The sequence below is a fragment of the Centroberyx affinis genome, unplaced genomic scaffold (genome assembly GCF_046629955.1).
Source record: "Centroberyx affinis isolate AG114_WGS23_722 - 3 ecotype Tasmania unplaced genomic scaffold, CSIRO-AGI_Caff_v1 ptg001143l_1, whole genome shotgun sequence".
Taxonomy (NCBI): Eukaryota; Metazoa; Chordata; class Actinopteri; order Beryciformes; family Berycidae; genus Centroberyx; species Centroberyx affinis.
Window position 1 is genome coordinate 17,501 of NW_027279677.1, and position 22,336 is coordinate 39,836.

The window sequence follows — 22,336 nt, forward strand, 5'->3', positions numbered from 1 at the left end:
AGGTTAAAGCACCTTATCAAGAAGTTTGCAATAAGCTTTACAGAGCATTGAATTGAAACAATAGTACAAACAAGTAAAGCAAACAATATGGAATCAACATTTACAACAAAGACAACCTATACACAAATAAGGGAGAAGGGGTTAGAGGTGATTTTTGAGCCTGTGCTTGGAAATGGCGAGTGTTTCTGATTCTCTAATATTGGCAGGAAGGTTGTTCCCAAGTGTCGAGGCTCTCCAGGCAAGACATGAGCTTAAAGTGTGTGTTTTCATTCTTCTATTTTTTGTTCTCAAACTTGGCTCAGCTGCATTGTTTTTCTCATGAAACAGACCCCCTCAGTGGGAGGTATGTCGTATCCCAGAAAGCCACGCTAAGCCACAGGACATTTTACTTAGCCTTCCTCCCTTACTCAACCCTGAACCTGTTTGTTTGGATTTGTGAATCTTAGATATTTTGGTCTGTTTTGCCCCCACTAGTAGCAACTGTTACATTTGTGGAAGGCAAGTCAATCAGATCAGGGTCAAAATCGTATTTGCAAATAATTCTTAGGTTTTGTTTTTACCTGCATTGAGTATCAGATGGGTGCAGTTGACTGCATCATGAAAATTCACATAGTACTATGTAATTTGTCAGTAACAGAAAAGTATACTAGCTTCACTTTCAAATGCTTCCCTGTAATTGTCAAATCTTAATACCACCTAATGTATTTTCCTATGTGGCAAACCCCATCTATGTGGTTCCTAATTAGGACAAAACAAGCCATAAAAAGCAATTGCAAATGCTCTTTAACCCAGGTCTCAATTCAGTGGAGATTACATCAAATTTCCTTTTCTGACCTTGCAATAAACCATAGCTGAAAATAGTTATTGTTATTCAGGCACATGAGGCTTACTGCCATTGTAATGGAGTGGGATGTTTTTGAGCTTAAGTCATTTTCTTATTCCCTGCAGCCACAGTTTGTGGGCAGCATGTTGCTTGGGTTGAAGGTAAATATTCCTTTAGTACCTGTAAATGTGAGGTCCTTGTAAAAAAAAAAAAAAAAAAAAAAAAAGATCCAGGCAGCCCATCATGGAACAGTGGGGGGGAGAGTGAAGATTTTCCTGTGTGGGGTTTTAGTGGTGCTTTATAAAGCTCTTGTGTTGATAGAAACGGTTGGATAATAATGCTCGTGCGGAGAGAGCCAGGCCATACGTTTACAGGGCAATATATAAAAAAGTCTTAAATGCTTTCTCTAGCACTGAGCCAGTGCAGTGAAAGGACTGCCCATGAATCAAGGTGGCATGTTTCTGGCCAGTGTTTCGCAAAGATCATTTCATATTGTACTCACTTGGTATTCTGAGTGTACTAGCATGGAAGAGATATTGAGTTAAGCTGTGGCAATGCTTTTTACATTACAATTCATTTTTGATGAAAATATAACTCTTTTTTTCTCATCAGTAAGCAGAAATATTATTACGAAGTCACATCCTAAAGAGAAACTGTCATTTTATACTTGGACTGTGCAAGTCTGTACTTTAGAACAGTGTATAGTGAACTAGGTTTCTGTCCCAAGTCCAATCCAACTCCACTGAATTGCAATGTTGAATTCTGTTGGAACTGCTTAATGCAACGCTGCTGTTTGAATTGTTTGAATCTCACCTGATGGTTTTCATCCTCTAGCTCAAGTGCTACCACAAGCGCTACCGCAGCACATCCAGAGATGTGATATTCCGGGTGCAGTTCCACACCTGCGCTGTTCACGACCTGGGGATCGTCTTCGGAAAAGACGAGCTTGACGAGACGTTCAAAGGTGAGAGCAGAAAGTCCCCAGAATGGAATGTCTATAATCTGCATGCACAAGATCTCATGTTTTGATACTGTGAATAGCTAGTGATGCAATTTGCACTCTCTGGACATATTTTTCTACTGCACATTTGTAAATCAGTGCACATTTGAACATCTGCTCTGCAAATCTGATAAGGTGAATATCTAATAATGCACTTTTGCACATTCTGCGTATGCATATGCTGTTGTACTGGATGCTATTGTATGGACATGCACATGCACATGCACATGTTTGTAAATCTGTAAACTGCAAACACAGTTAAATCTGTCAATATAGCAAGAATTTGTTGTAGCCAATAGGAACTAGGTATTGGCATGATGAGGATTTTATCTTTAATATTCAACATTGTTATCTATTGAATTGCTGTCTGTATCCTATTGTTTGCTGCTGCAATGACCCAATTTCCCCTTGAGGATCAATATTGATCTTTTCTTATCTTACTGTCAATAGAAGACTCAGGTTCTCTTTTTATTTCCCTCATTCAGATGACAGGTTTCCAGAATATGGAAAAGTGGAGTTTGTTTTCTCCTTTGGACCAGAGAAGATACATGGTAAGAATTATTTTCTAGGGTTTCATGGGTTTACTGTAGCATTCTCTAAACATTTTATTTTTCACCTTTAAATTTCTGATGCACTGGCTAAAGATACACATGGCAGACCACTCAAGATGTGAATTCAATTTGTCGGACCTAGTTTGATCTTTTTGATGAACAAATCAAGCCCATCGACTTGTATACAAGACTTGCTTTAACCCTGCATGATTTTTTTTAACACTATTACCCAGGTGAGCAGGATTGAAACAAACAAAAAAGCAAATTTTTCATTTAAAGCAAATTTCATTTAACACATGCACATCATCCTCAAATCTATTATAGATCAAATAAAGGGAAAGTAATGAATATTAAGGGTGAATAAAAGGATAAATATTTTGAGAATAGACGATCAGCATTATTCAAATTTTTTTTCTTTTTTCTTCAAGCATATTTGTTTCTGTATGGCCTGTAACTCTGTGCCTGATAACTGACTGGCTCACTTACCAACTTCCATCAAGGCTGAGATTCAACTGTTACTTTGACAGGTTATCGATGTTGCTCTGGACAGTGTTCTGTGATTTAAAGATATTCACCTTTTCTGCCTCTGACTCTTTGTAATTCTGGTCAAGGTATGGGCCACCTGGAGAACGGGCCCAGCGTCTCTGTGGACTACAATACCCAAGATCCCCTGATCCGCTGGGACTCCTATGAAAACTTCAACCAGAACTGTGAGGACACCACAGACGGTGAGTACAGCTGGATTATTCACGGTGTTTTGTTTCGTCTTCCAAAGAGTTGGTCCTGCGTAGTTCACTGTGTAGAGCATACAGTAGTTACAGTTGGGGGTTTCATTCTAACTGGGTCCAACCATAGAAAAAATGTACGTGCTTATGGAAATGTAAGGCGCTTTAGTTAAAGCTTCCATGAAACAGAAATGTTATTTTAGTTTTGCCATATTGGTAATTACTGTCTTCTGTCTCTATTGAGTTTTTCAGTTTTTGACCCCACATGCAGTAATGATTTTATGTTTTGTAGCACACACAGGGAAACACATGCACACACACAAACACACACTAAGACAGGTGGAGCTCCTCTTGCCACCTCTCTTGTGTGTTGTAAAGTTAACAAGGTGCTAATTACACTGGCTCTTAACAGCCAGTGGCCTCATGTCAGGTCTAGGTCACGGCCAGCCTTGTTTAAGCCTCGTTTCCACTGAGGTTTAATGCGTTTTAACACAACTTGTATTCCTAGTCTATTCAAAGTATCATACCAAATTGCCTGACTCCTACAGCAAAAGCACAACAACTTCATGTAACTGAATGTGACCCATAAAGCGCTGAATCGCTTTGGTAAATCATTCTCACTGTTGAGCATACACACCAAGATTAGCTGCCTGGGGATCCACTGACACCATTCAGGGTTTTTTTATTAGCTGTCAATAGCAGTAATTGGTTACAGGCAAGATTACTTATGATTAGACAAGTATGATTAGAGACACCAAATTAAATAACATTACCTACCTCTGGATTTCCTTGTGTGCAGATGTGCAATGAGTACAATTTTTAGACACTAGTATTTCAAAATGAGACTAAGAAAGTGGAGCTGACCTCAGGAACTCTGAAATGAAATGTCCCTTTAAATTAATTTCACGGCAACTGTAATGTGACTGTAAAGCAACTTAAAACGATTGGGAGGAAGTTAGAACACTATTCGAATCTCTCTCTCTCTTTCTCTCTCTCTCTGTCTCTCTCACACACACACACACACATACATACACATACATGTACACGCAAACAGCATGCATCCATGCTGACCTCTCTAACAAGGCTGTTTGTGTCTTCTCTGCGTGACACAGAGAAGAGATTCAGTCTGTCTCAATGGAGTTTAAAGAGCTTTTTCACACTTTCATCTCCCTGAATCTCCCACACAACAAGGTCAAACGGAGTTCACTCTTTAACTTCATGCTGCCGCTTCAATGTTTTATGAGGATGGGATTTAATACTGCTGCGACTCAACAAACAAGCAGTTGTGTATACAGTTGAGAGATAGATGTCTTTATACGGCCCAAGTTAGATTTTTTTGACGTTTAAGGAATTAAAAAAAACAGAATTATTTTCTGTGTGACAACTGCCTTTTTTTAAAAGTATACAATGTGATTTGATTGGGTTTCACGTGTCCTAGAGTCAAACTGAATGAAAAAAGCATCCGCACACTCAAATCTGTGCAAGAATCTTTATAATATGCAAGCTTTCGGTCAGAGACCTTCTTCAAGGCATCCGTGTCCTAGAGTCACAAACTTGTTCACCCCCTAAAAGGACCATATCACAGAAAAAAACATTTGACCGAAATGTTTCTTTCTTTCTCTTACTTGAATTGAGACTTTACATGGCTTTTCTAAAGCTTCACAGGCCCTTGAAACCTGTTAAAATGCCATTGTGTCATTTAAAAAATGTCCGGCTGTCAGTGGGAAACTAAAGCTTCTTCTCTACATTCCTAAAAAAATTTACTTTTTGCAGATGTGTGTTTGATCTGACAACAGCAATATAAGCCTTCGCTTCAAGTAAAAACATAAAAGTCACCAAAATCCGAATGGCAAGGTTTTCACGCTCTGCTAGATGCCGTTATAAATGCCTTGTAAAGAGACGCTAAATAGTCTTTCGATGACTTAGAGCGGGAGGAGAGGCTCCGGTCCCGCTGCATTCATTTGTGGTGAAACTACGGAACGCAGGGAGCCCAGAAGCCCTGTGGGACCTGACTCTTTTGGTTTCCAAAGCACAGTGCGAGACATTCCTGGGTTCAGCCGCAGGCTTGGACACAGCCTTCCTGTTAGGGAGCGCCGGTCACACTGTGACCAAAGTGATACTTTCTCCACCACCCAAAAAAGGAAGCCACGCTACGCCCTCAGTGATAGGAACAAGCCTGTTGTTTTGTCTTCCTGTGACTACCAGATAGCTGTTGTGCTGCACTTGATGGGATGGTCAGAGTCTGTTTTTATCAACAGAATCACTTGGCTCTTGTTATTGTTGCAGTTGAAAAGTTGATATTTATTGTAGAAGTTTGATTGTCTTGCAGAAGAATTGCCTTGCACATTCTTACTTAAAATGTGGTTATGTGTTACAGAATCATGGGCGAGTTACTTCAGTATTGTGAATCTTTTTGATATCCCTCGTTAAGTCAAAGCCATTGTTCTCAGATTCAGCAATTACACAATCAGTGTCATCTACAATAGTTGTTTACCAAACTCTTTTTGGACCCAGACTCTCAAGATTTCAAGATTTCTTGTATCACCCAATTGATTTTGCTGGCTGTTATGTTGGCTCGTAAAACTGAAATTGTCTTGTTTTTAACCTTCTAACTTTCTAGCACATTGTAAGCACTTTGTAAACCTTGTTTTCAGAAAAGTGCTATATAAATACATTTTTTATTATGTTTATTCTAGTCTGCAGTACAGACTGTATACTGGACTAGGGAAGGGAACTAAGATTATTTTTCAGCAGGTGATAATTACAAAGTTGTTGCCAGAGCGTTGAAGATGCCGTTAATAGGGTTAGTGCTTGCAGTGTTATTTACATTTCACAAAATGACACATGGACGTTTTATTGAAGAGGGATGTTTGCTGGTCTTCTATTTAATGTCCTTGTTTTCCCCGACTGCTTTTCTTGGTCTTCCAGACAGCCAGAAGGTCAGAGGTGATCTGGCTACCTTTTATCACGTCCCATAAAGTGTCTATCCCCACACTGGGGTGGCTGGAAATAGGCCTCGCCAAAATAGAACAGGTGTAACTCTCCTCTCATTCTGTTTCAGTGGAGGTGAGATTGTGTGTGTGTGTGTGTGTGTGTGTGTGTGTGTGTGTGTGTGTAAACTATCTCTGTCCATCCCAGTCCAAGCTTCCTGGCCAGTGGTGCCAGTGTGCTCATGTTGCCTTCTGTCCTCTGTTGGTGATACCGTGGTAAAGGGCGCATTTGACTTTCATGGGATCTCTTGTTGGCACTATGCACACACACACACACACACACACACACACACACACACACACACCTACATACACACAAGGATGTACGCCAATACACACAAGTTCTCGTCTAGACATGAGGGGAAATGCAAGATTAACACATGCAAGCCCACATGCACAAACATGCACGCACGCACACACACTCTCTATCTCATACATGCATACAAACGCACACAATCACACACTCTTATTCAGCTACTTGAGCCGTGGAGTAGTCGATAAGACTTCAAACACGTCCCCTCGTAGCCTTTGTGCCATGACTTCATTCAGCAACACAGTCAGACTGACACACACTGCATTTCAAATGAGCTCAGCTTGCGATTGGGACTATGATTGTGGGCGCTGGCACTTACAGAAACAGTTGGAAATGGCTCCATCGCAGACAGAGAGAGAGAGAGAGAGAGAGAGTGTTTGCAGTAATGGCAAGAGAGAAAGGGTTTCCAGGAAACTGGAGTGTTTGCATTTCCACTGTAATTAAATGTGTTCTCTCCTGGTTCCACACTCGTTAGTCAGTGCTGAAAAGGCAATTAGCTCCTCCGACGGAGTGGCTTTTTCGAGCCAGCAGAAAAACAAGAGAAGATCTATGTCTTCACAGTTGTAGTTAGAAACAAAAAGTTTTGTTCGGTTTGGGTTTGCAGCTTGTCAGAATCGCAGTTGCTTTTGTAAAGGAAGTGCTAGGCTACCAACATCAAGTTTTTTGCCCTCTTAGCTTATCAAGGCGTTGCGTAAAGGTTAAAATTATAGGGCCGACGTTTTGTTGGGATCAACATTGGGTAACTGTGGTTGCTGGTTTCCAAAGATTGATGTTTGGTTTCATTGTGATTATTCTATAAAAACAGCCACAGCTGTTGTGGGTCAGTTTCAACATAGGGATTTTTGTCATGCCTTCTCGCACCTTTCAAACACACAACAAGAACATGAAAAGGTCACAACATGTTTACTTTTTGAACACTTATGCAATTCATTTAGCAGATGTCAAGCCAGCATTACTTTCACATGCAGTGTCAAACCTAATAAAAATGGTATTTGATCTTTGGTAGTTGATGTTTTTGTTCTGAAATACTCCCTTACACTCAAATCAAATCTATATACTTATATGATGTTTCGTCCGGATGATGTTGTCAAATATGTACAATGAGGCATTTTGTCCAGAGGATGCGCTTGGTCCTTATGACCTGCTGCTCCTCATCCATATACATTAGCTGGTAGGATCTCAGTACTGTATGCTATCGTATGATCTGTGCCTCTCATTCACCTTCTTTTGTCCCCCAAATAATAGAAATTACCAAGTCTTGATCCTTCAATCACATAGTCTCTGGATTCAGTGGATCAGTGAGTTTCATGTTAGACCATGGCACTGATGTTGTCAGGCTTAGGGGATCCATTCCGCAAAATGCTATAGCAATATTTAGGCAAACTACTGTCTAACATACAGAATCCACTGTGTGAGGAAGAGTCTGAAAGCTGAAGCTGTGTACGGACAGTGAAGGAGGGATTGTATTTTGGTCAGTGGACATTGATAGTCATTTCGGGAAGTGACAGCCCCTTGTGTTGTTGTTTACCATTCAGTCTCCGCCGATTGACTCAGCTGGCCAACCCACCGCATTTCTGGAATATTTGGGATGATAGGAGAGAGAGAGAGAGAGAGAGAGAGAGAGATGATAGAGAGAGAGAGAAAGAGAGAGAGGGAGAGATAGTGAGACATACTGTAGAGGGAGAGAGACAGGCAGAGAACAAGGGCGAGGAGACATAAGAGTAAAAGAAAAAAGATAAAAAGAGGAGAATAGAGAGATGTTGTGTTTGAAATTGTCTTAGATCTTCAATCACAAATCAATTATCCTCCCATAAGAGTCATGCACAGCAAAATTTCCAGTGTAAATAGGTTGATTTTCCAGTGAGAATTATTTGGAGTTGACAATTGTGTTATGTGTTCACTCATAGACCTGATTTGACTCTGGGGCGGCTATTCAAAACTATCTTAAAAGTGTTAAATTAACTCTGATGGGTGTGAACTAAAGACATTGTGGCATCGTGTTGAGTTTTACACTCAAAATAACACTGATTTTGCTGTGTGACACTGATTTTTTGTACAGATCTTCTTCATTAAGGTCAGGATTTTCTCATAAAATGCTGAAAAACAAAAAAATTCCTTTTCTGACATGCACTCAGTTTTATTGCCTTGGGGTTAGGGTTATTACATTTATAAATTACATCTCTGCTCACGTTGTTTACCAGGTTTGTCCTTGGTCCTTTGGTCCAAACTTAGGCCCATTCAGTCTTAATTTGGTCTGTCATACTACCTCACCGTCTCTCCGACAAACCCTGTTCAGTCTCTTAGACGGCTCCTCTCTCCCCCCCGACTCTCTCTCTCCCTCTCTGAGGAGTCGCAGGAGTTAAAGGCAGACTCCTCCACTCGACTGTGAAGCTCTTTTGTGCACACAGTCGCAGGAGGAGGAGTGACAGAGAATGTCAGTGTGGGTTCGTGCATGCTACCGCTGAGCACAGACAGATAGTTTCTAAGCGTTACAGGGTGAATTTTGTGTCAAGTTCCTCTTTGATTCCCTGTAACGTAACTCTGGAGGAAGGAGAGAAGAGGCTGGCGCAGATGAAGCAGCTGATGCCTGCTTCAAGCTGAGTTAGATAGTTTGACGGTGCTGTTAAAGAGTTCAGGCCGTGAACTGTCCTCTGTTCCTTGTAACGCCGGAGAGAAAAGTTGTCACAAATTGAGCAGCTGACGTCTTTCACAAGTTCAACATGTGAGTAGTGCGCTAAATACTGTAGATACTGAGATTTGAGGTTTGCAGTGAACCAGGAGCTTGATCTTCACTGGATCTGGTAACGCTCTCAATTACTTATTGACATCAGGTTGTCTATTATCCCACCACTTGGACACATTTTGTCTCATGTGTTACTCTTTGTTACTGCTTCACCTAGGCTCTAGAAATGAAGAATCTTTTAAATTTTAATCTATTTAAATTTACGACTGCTTATATCCAATGCTGATAAATAGCTCTGCTGATATTGTGGCATACTGCATTTTGGAAGTCTGCATTTTGATTTTCACTTACAGTGGCTGCACTGTACATGAATGAACTTTGTACATGAACCCTTTGGAGCACATTGACATGAAGTTTTGAGGTTCGACCAAGAGACACTGTAGCCATTTCTAGAATCACTCATCTCCAAAACAAGTTGGGTAAAGTCTCCTTGGATTTCTCAGTGTGAGTTTATTTTCTGATGTCATGAAGTTACAGTGTATCTGAGGTTCAGCAAGTATTTAACTTTCCTGGGAATTGGCAGCCCAGGTGCCCAGGTGTGTGTGTGTGTGTGTGTGTGTGTGTGTGTATGCATGTGTGTGTGTCTTGTGATTTGACTTACTCTCCAGGAGGTAAATACTTACTCTTTGATCCCATACACATTAATCAGAGGGAGATGTCTGCGCTCCCGACCCCACAGCCTTAATTTATCCAGCTGCGGGGAAGAGTTGACCATATCTGCCCTGCTGGGCATGAACTACTTGTCACCACATTCTTTCAGCCAGAGAGGGGGTTTGAATGAGTCAAGTCGAATTTATGTCTGTGTGTATCTGTGTTGTCTGTTGGGCTACAGACAGAGGTTGGTGGGTGGTGGTGGGGGGGGATTACATAATCTTGGTTGAGATAGAAGTTGATGCAACAGAATGATATCACTTCTGAGATCACTGTCTGTCGGCCCAAAGGATAATTCCTGTTTCTTCATGTGAGATTCAAATGGTTCCTTGGCCAGAGAGGTGAGCAGAAAGGAAATTACCACAGACATCAGAGACGTTTAGCCATGACTAATCCTAAATTAATGGCAGGTGCAACTGTTACAGGATTCTTGCAGTCACAACACCCAAGGAAACTTCGACAACTGAAATCAACAACAATGCTTGGTGCAAAACATTGCAGTTGCCCAGTCTGTATGACCCCCATTCATTAAGGATTTCGCTGATATAAATTCTGCTGATATTTACATAGCTATTACCAGAGAACCAAACTAAGCATTCCAGTTTCACCTGGTTCTTCAACTACTCTCATGCCAAAGAACGATCTAAATCTAAATATCTAAATATCTAAATATTAAATGATAGAACAGTCGGGCCTCACGTTACACAGAGCATACAGTCGAAGCTAAGCCCATAGGGAAACTCGTTTTGATTGCTTCCCACAGGGAGGTCAGAGGTCAGCATCAGCTATAGAACAGCACCCATAGAGCTGGTAGGGATTCAGTCTCTTGCTCAAGAACACTTCAGCAGAACTGAACTTTGACCCCCCAGTTCAAGTGCAATGTCCCTACTGACTGTGCCACCCTGCCATCCCTTCATCTTCTGAAAGCTTTGGCATCTCTAACAGCAGGGTGCATGGTAGCCACAGTGCTCTAGATGACTTGTTTCATGCTCTAAAGTCTGTGAGATTTAGTTGTGTGCGAGTCTGTGTGAACGGATCAGAGTGCCTGCATCAGGTTGTGTTCAGCAGCTGTCCGCCTGTCTTGATATCCACTGGCCTGAACATTCCTGCACCTCACGTTTCCCAGCTGACACTGACAACCGTCCCCTGATGCTAAAAGCCTACTTCCTTCCTTCCTGATCTCATCGAAACACGGACATGGTGTTTCTCCCGGGCGATGCAGAGGTGAAACGTCTGGCCCTTTGTGTTGGCAACAGGCTTCCACGCTATCAGTCCCTCCGTCTGGTCAGAGGCTTTGGGCGGATTATACCGCTTTGACTCCAAACTTCACACAGCTCACATTGCATAACAGCCAAGACGGAGAAATAATGGCCTTCTAGGAAAGACTCCATGGGATACAAAGAGAGAACAAGTGCCTTGTGTTTTGGAGTGTCCTCGTTTGGACTCTGGCTGTGGAGGCACAGGGACAGGGGTTTCCGCTAGGCGACAGCTACTGTAGGACAAGTTTGAATTGTCTGTGTGCTCCATCAAATATGGTAGCATTATCTCAGAAAGAGGTTGTTTAGCTTTGTTTACAAGTGTTTGAGGCAGCATTTGAGTTTTCTGCTGTAGTAGAAGATAATAGATAATAACAGCTTGAGTCATCACACTTTACATCAGTAAAATCCGTATCAGTAAATCAGTAAAAGCAGAAGACTTGCTTTGGGCTGAAGTATGCAGTTGGTACATGCGTATAACGTGACTGACCAGGCTGATAATTTGACAGTGAATGCAGCTAATGTGTTGTATACTGCCTGCTGCTGTGTATGATGTGTATTATATTGTCTGTAAATATTGTAGAGGTTTTCACTAAGCCTGGGAGAAAGAGAGCGCTAGTTATCTGCAACCCCTAATGCGTGGGAATGAATGAATGGTCTGTGACTTCCTCATGGATACAGCTTTACTCCAGCTGTTGGCCAGACAGTCTCTCTCTCTGCCTGTCTCTCTCTCTCTGTATACCTCTCACACATTCCCTGTCTCTCTTTCTCTCTCCCTTGCACTCTTACTTTGTCTCTCTCCATCTATCTCTCTATAGCTCCTTCTTTCACTAATTCACTGCTGATCTCTCCCTCCACCTCTCCCTTTCTCTCATGCTCTCTCCCTCTCTTCTCAGCTGAATGACAGGCTAGCAGTGTTTGTGCTTGGCAGACTGTAGGAATCGAGTGAAATCAAGGAGGGGGAACGAGAAAGGAGGATGAGGATAGGACCAAGGAGGTGCAGCTTCTTTATTAGGCACCACTGTCTTGTTTCGGGATGTGTTATTGGTGCAGGGGCATCCTTCTGCATGGGTCACTTAGTTTACTGAATGGACCCCTTCTGAGCCAAGGGGGTGGATGGACACGGAAGCTGAATTTTACAAGGGAAAGGGACTATGTTTTTGCATGCTTGTGTGGGTTAAGACACATGCACACCAACACACACACTCGTTTTTGGCTCCTTGGGGAATGCTGGCCTCTGCTCCCTTGTTCTTATCTTCCTCCTGAAGAGAGCTCTATTCATGCACTCGTCTTTTCTGGTCTTCGTCAAACTCCTATCTTCTTCGCTTCACCAGGAACACTGCTTGATAAAGCACCGCTGCTATTATACTGTCAATAACATCAGGGGAACACATACTGGCTACAAGGCCATTTCGCTCAATAATGTGCTTTTACCAATCAATATAGGACTCTGCCAGTGCGGATGAAGTAGTTTTTGTAAATGTGGTGAGTTGAAGTCAACAAAATTTGGGAACACCCATTTACTTTTTGACCAACCGAGCCTGTCTGTCTCCCTGTCTCCCTGTCTCCCTGTCTCTCTCTCTCTCTCTCTCTCTCTCTCTCTCTCTCCCCCTCTCTCTCTCTCTCTCACACTCTCTCTCATTTTGAAAAGTGGCAATGTTGTGTAAATGCAATCACTAGGAGGTTGGAAAATTCTACATAGCTTGTTCCTATTTCTTGCCCTATAATCACATGGAGTTTCTGTCACCTAAAGGCAATCAAATGACTCCTGACAGAACAACCCCATTTTTAAAGCTCCATAGAGAATCATACTGATATAACTCTCTGATATCAGGAAGAATCTGGTCAGAGGAAAGGCTGATTTGCATCTGAAACATTTACCAGGATGTTGATTAGAATAGGATTTGACAGAGGTGGCTTTGAGGAGGACCTGTATTATCTATCAAGGCTTCAGACAGAATTATGTGGTATGACTAGCTGCTCTCACTCTTTGTGGTTTCTCCAGACCCAAGCTAGCCTCAGTTAGTCCATCAAAGCTTCTCCTCACCTCCAGATCCTAGATATCTCCCGCCAGCCCATCAAACGTCCTCATTTGGCCCTCAATATTTTCCCCTGTGCAGCGCTGCCGCTAACGGCCCTTGATTACTTTTCCTGAGACACAACGTCATCCAGAGTGAAACATAATATTCTGCATGGATGGACTGTGCAGGCTGAGACACAGTGCATGATGTGTGTGTAGGTTATGTCTCTTTATTGTTTTGCTTGTACGTATTGATCGTACTTGCACTGAATGTACAGTATATGTGTGCAGTCCATGTTTGTATCAATCTAATGATGCAGATATGTCAACTGACCAATGAAAATGGGCGAGGCAAACATGTTTTGGAAACACAAACAAACGTTATGTTTATATCGAAGACATGATTTTATACATTTTTCTTCAAGTGTTCACCTTTCAAGGCATATTTTTGGAATGGCATACTCATTGCGAAGACCAATATCCTTCTCCTACCTGTTCAAAATCACACTGCATTGCCACTTCCTTTGTTTCCCCAAGTCCTTGCAACTCTGCACTTTCATAGACATTGACTCAGGGCCGTCTTTGATGTATATTTAATGACCTGCAGGGAAAGTGTTCATTAATCCAGAAGAAGAAGAAGTTCCTGTACTTACATTTGACTAAGTGTTTGAGGGCTATGGATATTGGCAACGGCTGAACCGTACTGAACAGTATGTCTTGTGTGGTGTGCTTCTTCAGCAGAAAACACCTCCCTCCTTCACAGAGGAGACCCATCCACATTCTTACCTGAACTGTCTGCACTGGAATCCTAAAAAAATCATGTGATTTATTATTAATTTTGCATTGTAGGTAGATCGGGTTTCATTTCAGTTGAATACCGTAAATGGATTGTTTATCTATGCTTTAGTGCATCAAGGCTTTGCCAACAAGCCATTGTGTACACGACAACTTCACTTCCATTGCCATATTTATCATATCCGCTCCATGAAGTCTCCCTTGACCCTTTTAATTCATCACTCTTTTCTAATCTCCACTACTCAAATTAATCCAATGCACCGATTAGTTCAGAACACGTAAGGCTGCTATAGATCATTTACAAGGCTATATACAGCATTACTAGTTAATGGTCTTAATTTAGTAACCGTCCTTGAGCTCTCATACAGGCACACTTTGTTGCCAAATCAATAGTTTAGCCATTAAGTGTGACCAAATAGGGCACCAGGCTATACTTACACACTGTGAGAATATACTGTAACCACAGCTACTGAAGTTCTCTATTCTCTCGGGTCGCTTGAATGCAAATGCACTTAGCACTATATTCTCATCAGGCTATTAGTGGTTATAGTGGTTGAAGCCTGAGGGGACATTCTTAGAAAAAGTTTCATAATTGCTTTTTATTAATGTCACACTTGTGGCCAGTGGACATGGACCCCCCACTGTTTTGGAATGCCCATGCTCGTATGCATGTGTACACACACAAACACGCACTCACACACACACATGCACAAACACAGAACGGCTCGTGGTGTGTTTCCCCCCTGCAAGCTGGTGGCAGAACAGGCTATTTCCGCTGTAAAGGGGATCTATTGCCACAGGGTCACGGTTCAAAGTTCAAAGGATCAACGGGTCACACAGTTGGACCATCTGGCCTACAGAACCTGAAAATATCTGGCAACACCTTCCATCCACAACACTGCCTCAATACTTTGTACTTTGTTGACTTTAATGCGTTTGTATTCCAATTTTCACCCACGTTGTTGTACTCAATGTGTTGACCTGTGGCTTCAGCTGGGATTTGACTGTGACTGCGTAGACACACAAATGCACACACACGCACACACACACACACACACACACACACGCAACCACATAAATGTCCTGGGGCGTCATATCACATGATCATAATGTGCTTATTCTCTCCTGTTTTTATCTCTATGAAGTTGCGCTTTGCGACAAACCTATTCCGTTAAAAGTGCTTAAATAAATAAATACGACTTGACTTGATTTACTCACTCAGACCCCTCTCTGGCGAAGGGAATGTGGCGACACATAGTTCATGCCAGGCAGCGCAGACATGGTCCACTCTCTCCCTCTGTTGGATAATTAGTTAAGGCTATGGGGTCGGGAACTCAGTCATCTCCCTCTGACTAATGTGCTTGGGATCACAGAGCAAGTATTTACCTCCCGGAGAGAAAGTAAAAACACGCCGACACAGACACACACACACACACGTACACACACAGAATGACACAACACACAAACACACGTCAATTCCCATCGAAGGTTATTCCTAGAGACTTACGTGTGTTTGGTGCAACCACCTGAAAACAGCAACAGACATAGCACCGCACACAGAAGCAGCCTCGACATAAATAGGCTGTCCGCCATAAAAAGGCTCAAAGTGCAAAGTGACAGATTAGGTTTCCTGTAGTACAAATGGGGTCCTGTTGATTGCACATCAGTCACGTCTCTGAAGTGAAGACATGAGCTAGTTAAGGAGGGCTGACTAAATCGGACTTCCATGTGGTGTGAGAGCGGGACCGTAGAATAGCCGGCCTCATCATCATCATCATCATCATCATCACTGAAAGGGTAGAGTGACGAGTGGAGGGAGAGACCAAGGGGACAGATGTGTGGGAGGGAGAAAGAAAGAGAGAGGTGGGAGAGAAAGAAAACAAAAGACTATTGGTGTGACAATCTGGGAGTCAAATGAGGGAAAATAATATCAATGCACTACATTATTATCATGTAACCTCAATCTTGATCCTATTTGAAATGAAAAAGTAAGTCCTGTGTAGGTCGCTTGTTTCATAGTCATATGTTTATTGTTATCAGCCTGAGAATGACGGATGTGTTGGTTGTCGATTGTTCTGGCTGTGTTGTGAAATAGTAAAGGGACTGTTTCGTATGCTAATGTGTACAGATGGCTAGGTGATATGAACTGCACCATAGACTGAAGCACTCTGAAATGGTGGGAAAAAAGTTGTGTGTGTGCGTGTGTGTGTGCATGTGTGTGTGTAATGTTGTATTTGTAAATCATCCTTAACGCCCTAAATCATCCGCATCTGCACTTTTCCATCGCTCCATATGCCAGTGATTCTCAACCTTTTTCATATCAAGGACCCCTAATTTAGTACATATAATGGCCACGGACCCCCATTTGAAGAGGTTTTGTCTCTCAGACCCAAATCTGAGAATATTTTTATTATTACATATGATTTTGTCAAGTATTCCATGTCATTCCATTCCCTATCTGTATTGTAGGTAGAGAGATAACAGTGAAACTATGCTCAAAATAGTCATTCGTCTACTTTTTCTAATTGTGTTCAAATTAAATAATGGTGAAGTTTAACAATTTATCAATTTGCTGGGGACCCCCTGGAACCCCCTCAAGGACCCCTGGTGGTCCCCGGACCCCACGTTGAGAACCACTGATCTGTACTATACTTCACTTCATCTTACCGCTCAGCTCGGGATCAGACAGCAGCCCCTCAATCTATTCATCTCATTTCTCTTTTTCACCCGCTAAACGTTTCTGTTTTCTCCATCTGTCTGCAGCAGGGTGGGGTTTTCGCTCGGCTTCCTAGCTTGGAGAGAGCTCGTTAAATGACTGTTGTTGGACCAAGTAGCTCTTTCCATTACAGGAGTGTTTTCGACACGAGTCTCCTTGAGGAGGGGCGTCTGTGTGTATGTCTATGCGTGCATGGAAAGTGGTTACTTCTACGTATGTGTATGTATGTATTTCTGTTTTTCAGCACTCTTGTTCGCACTGTTTCAGTTTATTACGTCAGCGTCTAAGATAACAGGCGAGTTTTGCAGGCGCGGCTTAGTATTGGGGAAAAAAGAGGGGCTTTTTAGTAAAGCAAAAAGACTTAATCCATGAAATGGAGGCCCGTTACAAACTGTACAGCAAGGAAGTGGGCGTGAGAGAGAGCCTGAGCAAATGGGACTGATGTCATTCTGTCAAACTCTACACTTTGGAGTTCAATGCCCCCACGCCCCCCACTCCCCACCTCCCGCCCACATACACACACTCAAATGGGCTGTTGTGATAGACCTCCCACATACACACACACACACACACACACACACACACACACACAGAAGTGGCAGACTTAGAGTAGTGCGAGCCACTGAGCAGCCAGCAACAGCAGTAGCTCTCCCGATCCGGCCAGACAGCCAGCTATTCAGGAGGAGGAGAAGGAGCGGTACAGTCCTCCCAGCCAAAGCCAGCCCCCCCCACCCCTGCTGTAATCCCTAATGTTCCACCCCGGGGGCTCCTCTGCAGGGCTTTTCCCAGCTTAGTTTGGGACCAAACCGCCGTCCGCTGTTCACACAGGTAGGGGAACCTCCTCCTTTAGAGGTGTTTCTGTCATTTCTTTCGACAAGGCTTTGACTCACTTTGAGGTGACTTGCTCAAGCGTTCTAGCATGTGTTGCTCTTCTAATAGTCGAGGCATTCAGGATGTGAATTGAGCCGAGCTGCGTGGCTTATCATCTACCGCGAGACGCGAAAAGTCCCATTTGGCTGCAGGGCAGGTGATTAGAAAGGTGCTGAAATAGAGAGAGTGGGGGGAGCTCCTCTTTCACGACTTATGTCTATGTTTGTCAGCATGACTCTGTTGATGCATTAGAAGTGTGTGGGTGTGTGTGGGTGTGTGCATGCGCGTAAGCACATGCACAAGTTGATACTTGAGCAGTTTTATGAGCTATATAAATGTGTAATGATGACTTTCTTTGGAGCCTCCAATCTTAGCAGCTAACTTGTCAGGGGAGTCAACATCAAGTTTAATTTAGAATTGACATTGACAGCCCCCCAAAATTGTGGTAATTGGTGTCAAGTTTAAAATGTCATTTATTTGGCTACAGTATATATTGAGTATGATTATCATGATACATATCTTGAGTATTGATAAATTGAGCAGGAAGACTACAGCTAGCGACTATACATCAGACGTGCACCGACTGACACTTACTACAACAGGCCATCATCAGCTAAGACATGAGCAACCTACGTTTCTTTTTCCCACTAGTGCTGCAACAATTTACCAAAGTAAACTGACTAATGCCATACCAGCAGAAAACGTAGGCTATGAATTGCTGTGACCATGACCCACCAGGATTTTTTCCACCAGCAGCCTGACGTACACCAAGTACACTGCACTATCCCCTTGGCAAGTTGCCTCGGACCAACCAAGGAGAGCTCACAGTACCCGGCTTGTATACGCCCACCATGCTCCATTACAGAGCACAACATTCACTAAAGCTGAGATGGAGATATCTATAGGTTACAGATACACACACAGCTTCTTTGTGCAGCTCCATTCCCAGCTGTAGAATCTGATTTGGGTATCAGGACATACCTCATCATGGGTTATGAGGTTTCATGGGAACCTCAGTGCAACTGGAGAGAGGAATTATCAGATTAGGTGTTCTTTTTGTCTTTGCTCAGCTGAAGTAACTTTCAGACTGAGAGTGGTAGAATAGCACGCTGCCATTTGCGTTTTTTTTTTTTTTTAAATGAATAAACACCAAAGCTCTTTGAAATTCAGAGGCAAACTCTGATACAAGATCTGCAACCTGGTCTTCTGACAAAATTTAGATTACATCATTGTTTCCCTTTTGAGCTTTATCACAGCACAGTTATCTTGGAAATGTGTGTAGCAGATGTACGTAGATGGCAACACTAATCGTTAAAGGATTACCTTGACATTTTGAATTTTAGTCTGGTGCATTTCTTTTCCAGGCAATTGTCACAGTGTGCTGAAATGGTTTCTGCATTGGTACCTCAGTTAACCAAAAAATGTTATCATTCCACATCATTAGTCTGAGGGAGGATAGGGTGAACAGCACAGTCATCCAGCTCTAATTCAGTCACTGACATGTACTGACATAATGGGAGCTATGGAGAGGAATCAAAATCCTGCTTTCTGCAATTATAGATTACATGTGCGTGATATTTAACGTTGAGGAATGTGGCCTAGATTTGATCTTCAGTGGCTAAAAACTCTTATAATATATGCGTAACCACACAAACCATGGCTAAACGGTGCGGTGGACATGAGTTGGCTAAGAAGAAAATTAAGAAAGTTACGGAAATTCCCTGAAGTTATCCCTTTGAGGAATGGACTTATAAATTGTGACAGCCTTTAATCACAAGCAAACATTGGTGTTTGCTTGTGCATTGACTTTGTGTGTGAGAGAACAAGAGAGGGAGGAAAAGTGCATCTAAGCTTCTGTGTGTGTGTGTGTGTGTGTGTGTGTGTGTGTGTGTGTGTGTGTGTGTGTGTGTGTGCTTGTGTGCTTTAACCTTTTCAGTGTGTTTCTCTCTGTATGTTGGGCTTTTGTTTTGCTTCGGTCCTCGGAGGCCAAGAAAAGCCTTCAGGCCTTCCTTACTCAGTGACGCTGATTTTCCAGTGGTGACTAAATTCTTCTGATTGGGGCTCCCCGCTTCCTCTGGACTGGACATGGGTGTGACTGTGTGTGTGTATTTCTGTGTGTGTGTGTGTGTGTGTGTGTGTGTTTGCATGCATGTCCGTGTATGTGTATGCGTGCATGTGTGTTTGTGTTCACCGAGTTTCACTGTCTACTGTACCCCAACAAAACTTATGAGGTAACAGATCAGTAGATAACACTCAATGTGATGTACAATACAGAAATCAAATCAAAAACAGACTCTTCTTCCATAATGCCAGTGGTTCCTCAGGTGGTGCAGATTAATGCCACTGGCTTGAGAAAGTGCAAGGCAGGCTTCTGTGATTTCATCGTTTTTTCCACAGCACATGCCACAGCCCATGCTCATTTCCTGAAGCTGGTAGAATAGGTAGACATGAGCCAGTGTTGAATTTAACTGCAGCTGTTTTGGCATTGTCCACACATTGAGGATTTACAATCTTCCCCATACCTCTGCTTCTCTCTCTGACAGTTGTTCACTCTTTCCTCCTTGATGCCTTGATAAATAAGGTGTGATTATATTTTGTACATTTTGAGCTAAGTTCTGTGGTGCCCAAAGCACCGTGGCTCGTAGGCACAAGTTCTACCAATATTTGAGTTGGTGAAATTGAAGTATGACTGTTGTGTGTCGTATTTGTCGTAATCTGATTCTAATGAACCTTTGTCCTTTTGCTTCCTGTTCTAGAAGTCATCCATACCCAAGGACCTCTGGACGGCAGCCTCTACGCCAAAGTTCGCAAGAAGGAGTCCGTTGAGGGGACGGTCACAGTGAACGGCCTCCCACCCACTGCTGTTGACCACGTTCTACCTGCGGTTGACCACGCCTTGTCAGTGAGCAGTGACTCTGGGAACTCTACCGCCTCCATCAAGACCGACCGAACCGATGAAGCGGCAGCAGCCCCTCAGGCATCCACAGTGAGCCAGCCACACGTTCCCGTGGGTGAGGAGCCACCTTCGGCCCCGGCCGCCCAACAACCCCTCAGTCCCCAAGAGAAACAGGAGCTGGAGCAGCTGCTGAGTGGCTTGGAGGGGCCCATGCACCGACAGGGCTACCTGTCCACCCCTACCTCAGCTGTTGGAGGGATGCTTCACCTGGTGCCCGCCCAGGTCCATGTGAATGGGCACAGTAGCATTGATCGTGAGACGGACATTTTAGATGATGAGCTGCCTACCAGTCAAGAGGGGAATAGTGTGGACAGTCTGGGGACGTTCTCCTCCACAGAGGGCCGGGCCACGCCAGCCGATCTGTACTACCAGTCTGAATCAGTCATCAATGGCCAAGACCATATGCCCTATTTAGAGCGCAGCGTCCCAGAGAAGCCTCTGGAAACCGTCCAGTCGCAGGTTGGCATATCCAACAAACCTGGCACCTTGACGCAAAGTGAATCGGCCCCATCCTCGGGAAATTACATAATCAGCCAGAATGGCAATCTGTATCGCTCACAGTCATTTGGTGCAGAGCCAAAGTCCATGCCACAAGCTCCCACCCGCACCACCAGTAGTAGGGATGCTGTCCAGCGTGGTCTCAACGTTTGGCAGAGGTTCGGTGTACCTGAGGAGCCGGTAACTGAGGGGCTCAGCTTTAGCCCACCTCCTCCCACAGCTGCCATACCAAGCCACCACAGCCTCCCACAGTTCCCTCACCGTCACAGCGCCTCCCAGCAGGAGATTGAGCAATCTATTGAGACCCTCAACCTCCTCATGTTGGACCTGGAACCAGGCCGTCCGATGGTGCCAAAGTCCCAGAGCGTTCCTCTGAGGGAGAACAGTGTTGTGGTGACCACCCAGCCGTCCTTCTCCCAGTCTCAAAACAGGCCCTCCTACCAGGCCGATGTTGCCATTCATACCCACTCCGCTGGCCCCATGTCCAGCCTGGCCCGCCAGTCCTCACCTGTTCAGATGTCACCTGGGAAGCCCAGTACGCCAGAACCTGCACCTGTCCAGGGATCTCTGGGATACTTATCTGAACCAGCTGGAACCAGTCCTGCTCCGCAACCTTCCACCACCCTAGTTGGCCAGCTCCAGCTCAAGCCCATCAACATCTACCCACCCAGCACATTGTCCCCATCCGCAGAGGTCCCAGAGCCCCAGAGAAGCCCTAGCGCTGCCTCAGCATCGCCCCAGCCAAGAGATAGTGAGCCCGATGAAGTGTTTAATGTAGAAGGCCTGGTGGCCCAGCGAGTGGCTGGTAAGTTCCAACTTAACTTAATTCATCCTGATATGTTCAAAATCTGTTTTTAAACTTTTACTTTACTTACAGCAGAAGGAAACACAAGGCCATAAAAACAGATGAATATGTCACAGTTTAATCTTGTAAAGCTGTTTGTTAGTTTACTCTTTTACATACATCCATTTCTGACCATCCATTTCTTGACTCTCCTGGCTCAAAGAGGTGCACTTTGACCGTGTTGCGTTGGCTTTGATGGTAGTCCTGTCATGTCACAGTCCAGCCATTGTCCATGCAGCTCAGGCTCCAAATTTCTCCCATAAGGCCTTGCACAGAGCTGAATCTGGGCTTCCGCCTTCCACTACAGCCTCTCCCAAGAAGCGCCCAGCCACTAGTACATCTGGTTCAGTACTTACGCAACAGATCCTTCATCCAATAGTGGCAACAGTAACATTGTACTGCTTTTATTAAAGTTAGAATGCCTTCACGACTTCAGCATTTGGCCTTAGGTTGCTTAAAATTAACCATTGCTGATGCTAATTTCAAACGATTGTCCCATATGCATTCTTTAGGATCCTAATGAATCTGTAGGACACTGGGTGTTATTCCTCGCTATGCAATGTCAATCATTGCAGCGACTGCAGA

At 43.6% G+C, this 22,336-nt stretch overlaps 1 protein-coding gene across 2 annotated transcripts in view; it reads left to right on the plus strand.

The window, feature by feature from the left end:
* The window catches only part of tns1b (tensin 1b), a 60,637-nt gene that overhangs the window by 12,615 nt on the left and 25,686 nt on the right, over positions 1–22,336 (plus strand). Inside the window, exons 10-14 of one of the 2 annotated variants that reach the window (XM_071524073.1) lie at positions 1,658–1,787; positions 2,309–2,374; positions 2,986–3,102; positions 20,210–20,412; positions 20,470–21,712. In XM_071524073.1, the coding sequence (XP_071380174.1) occupies positions 1,658–1,787; positions 2,309–2,374; positions 2,986–3,102; positions 20,210–20,412; positions 20,470–21,712 (1,759 nt within the window). Of the gene's footprint in view, positions 1–1,657; positions 1,788–2,308; positions 2,375–2,985; positions 3,103–20,209; positions 21,713–22,336 lie in introns of both variants that reach the window. The other variant, XM_071524071.1, reaches the window with a different exon arrangement.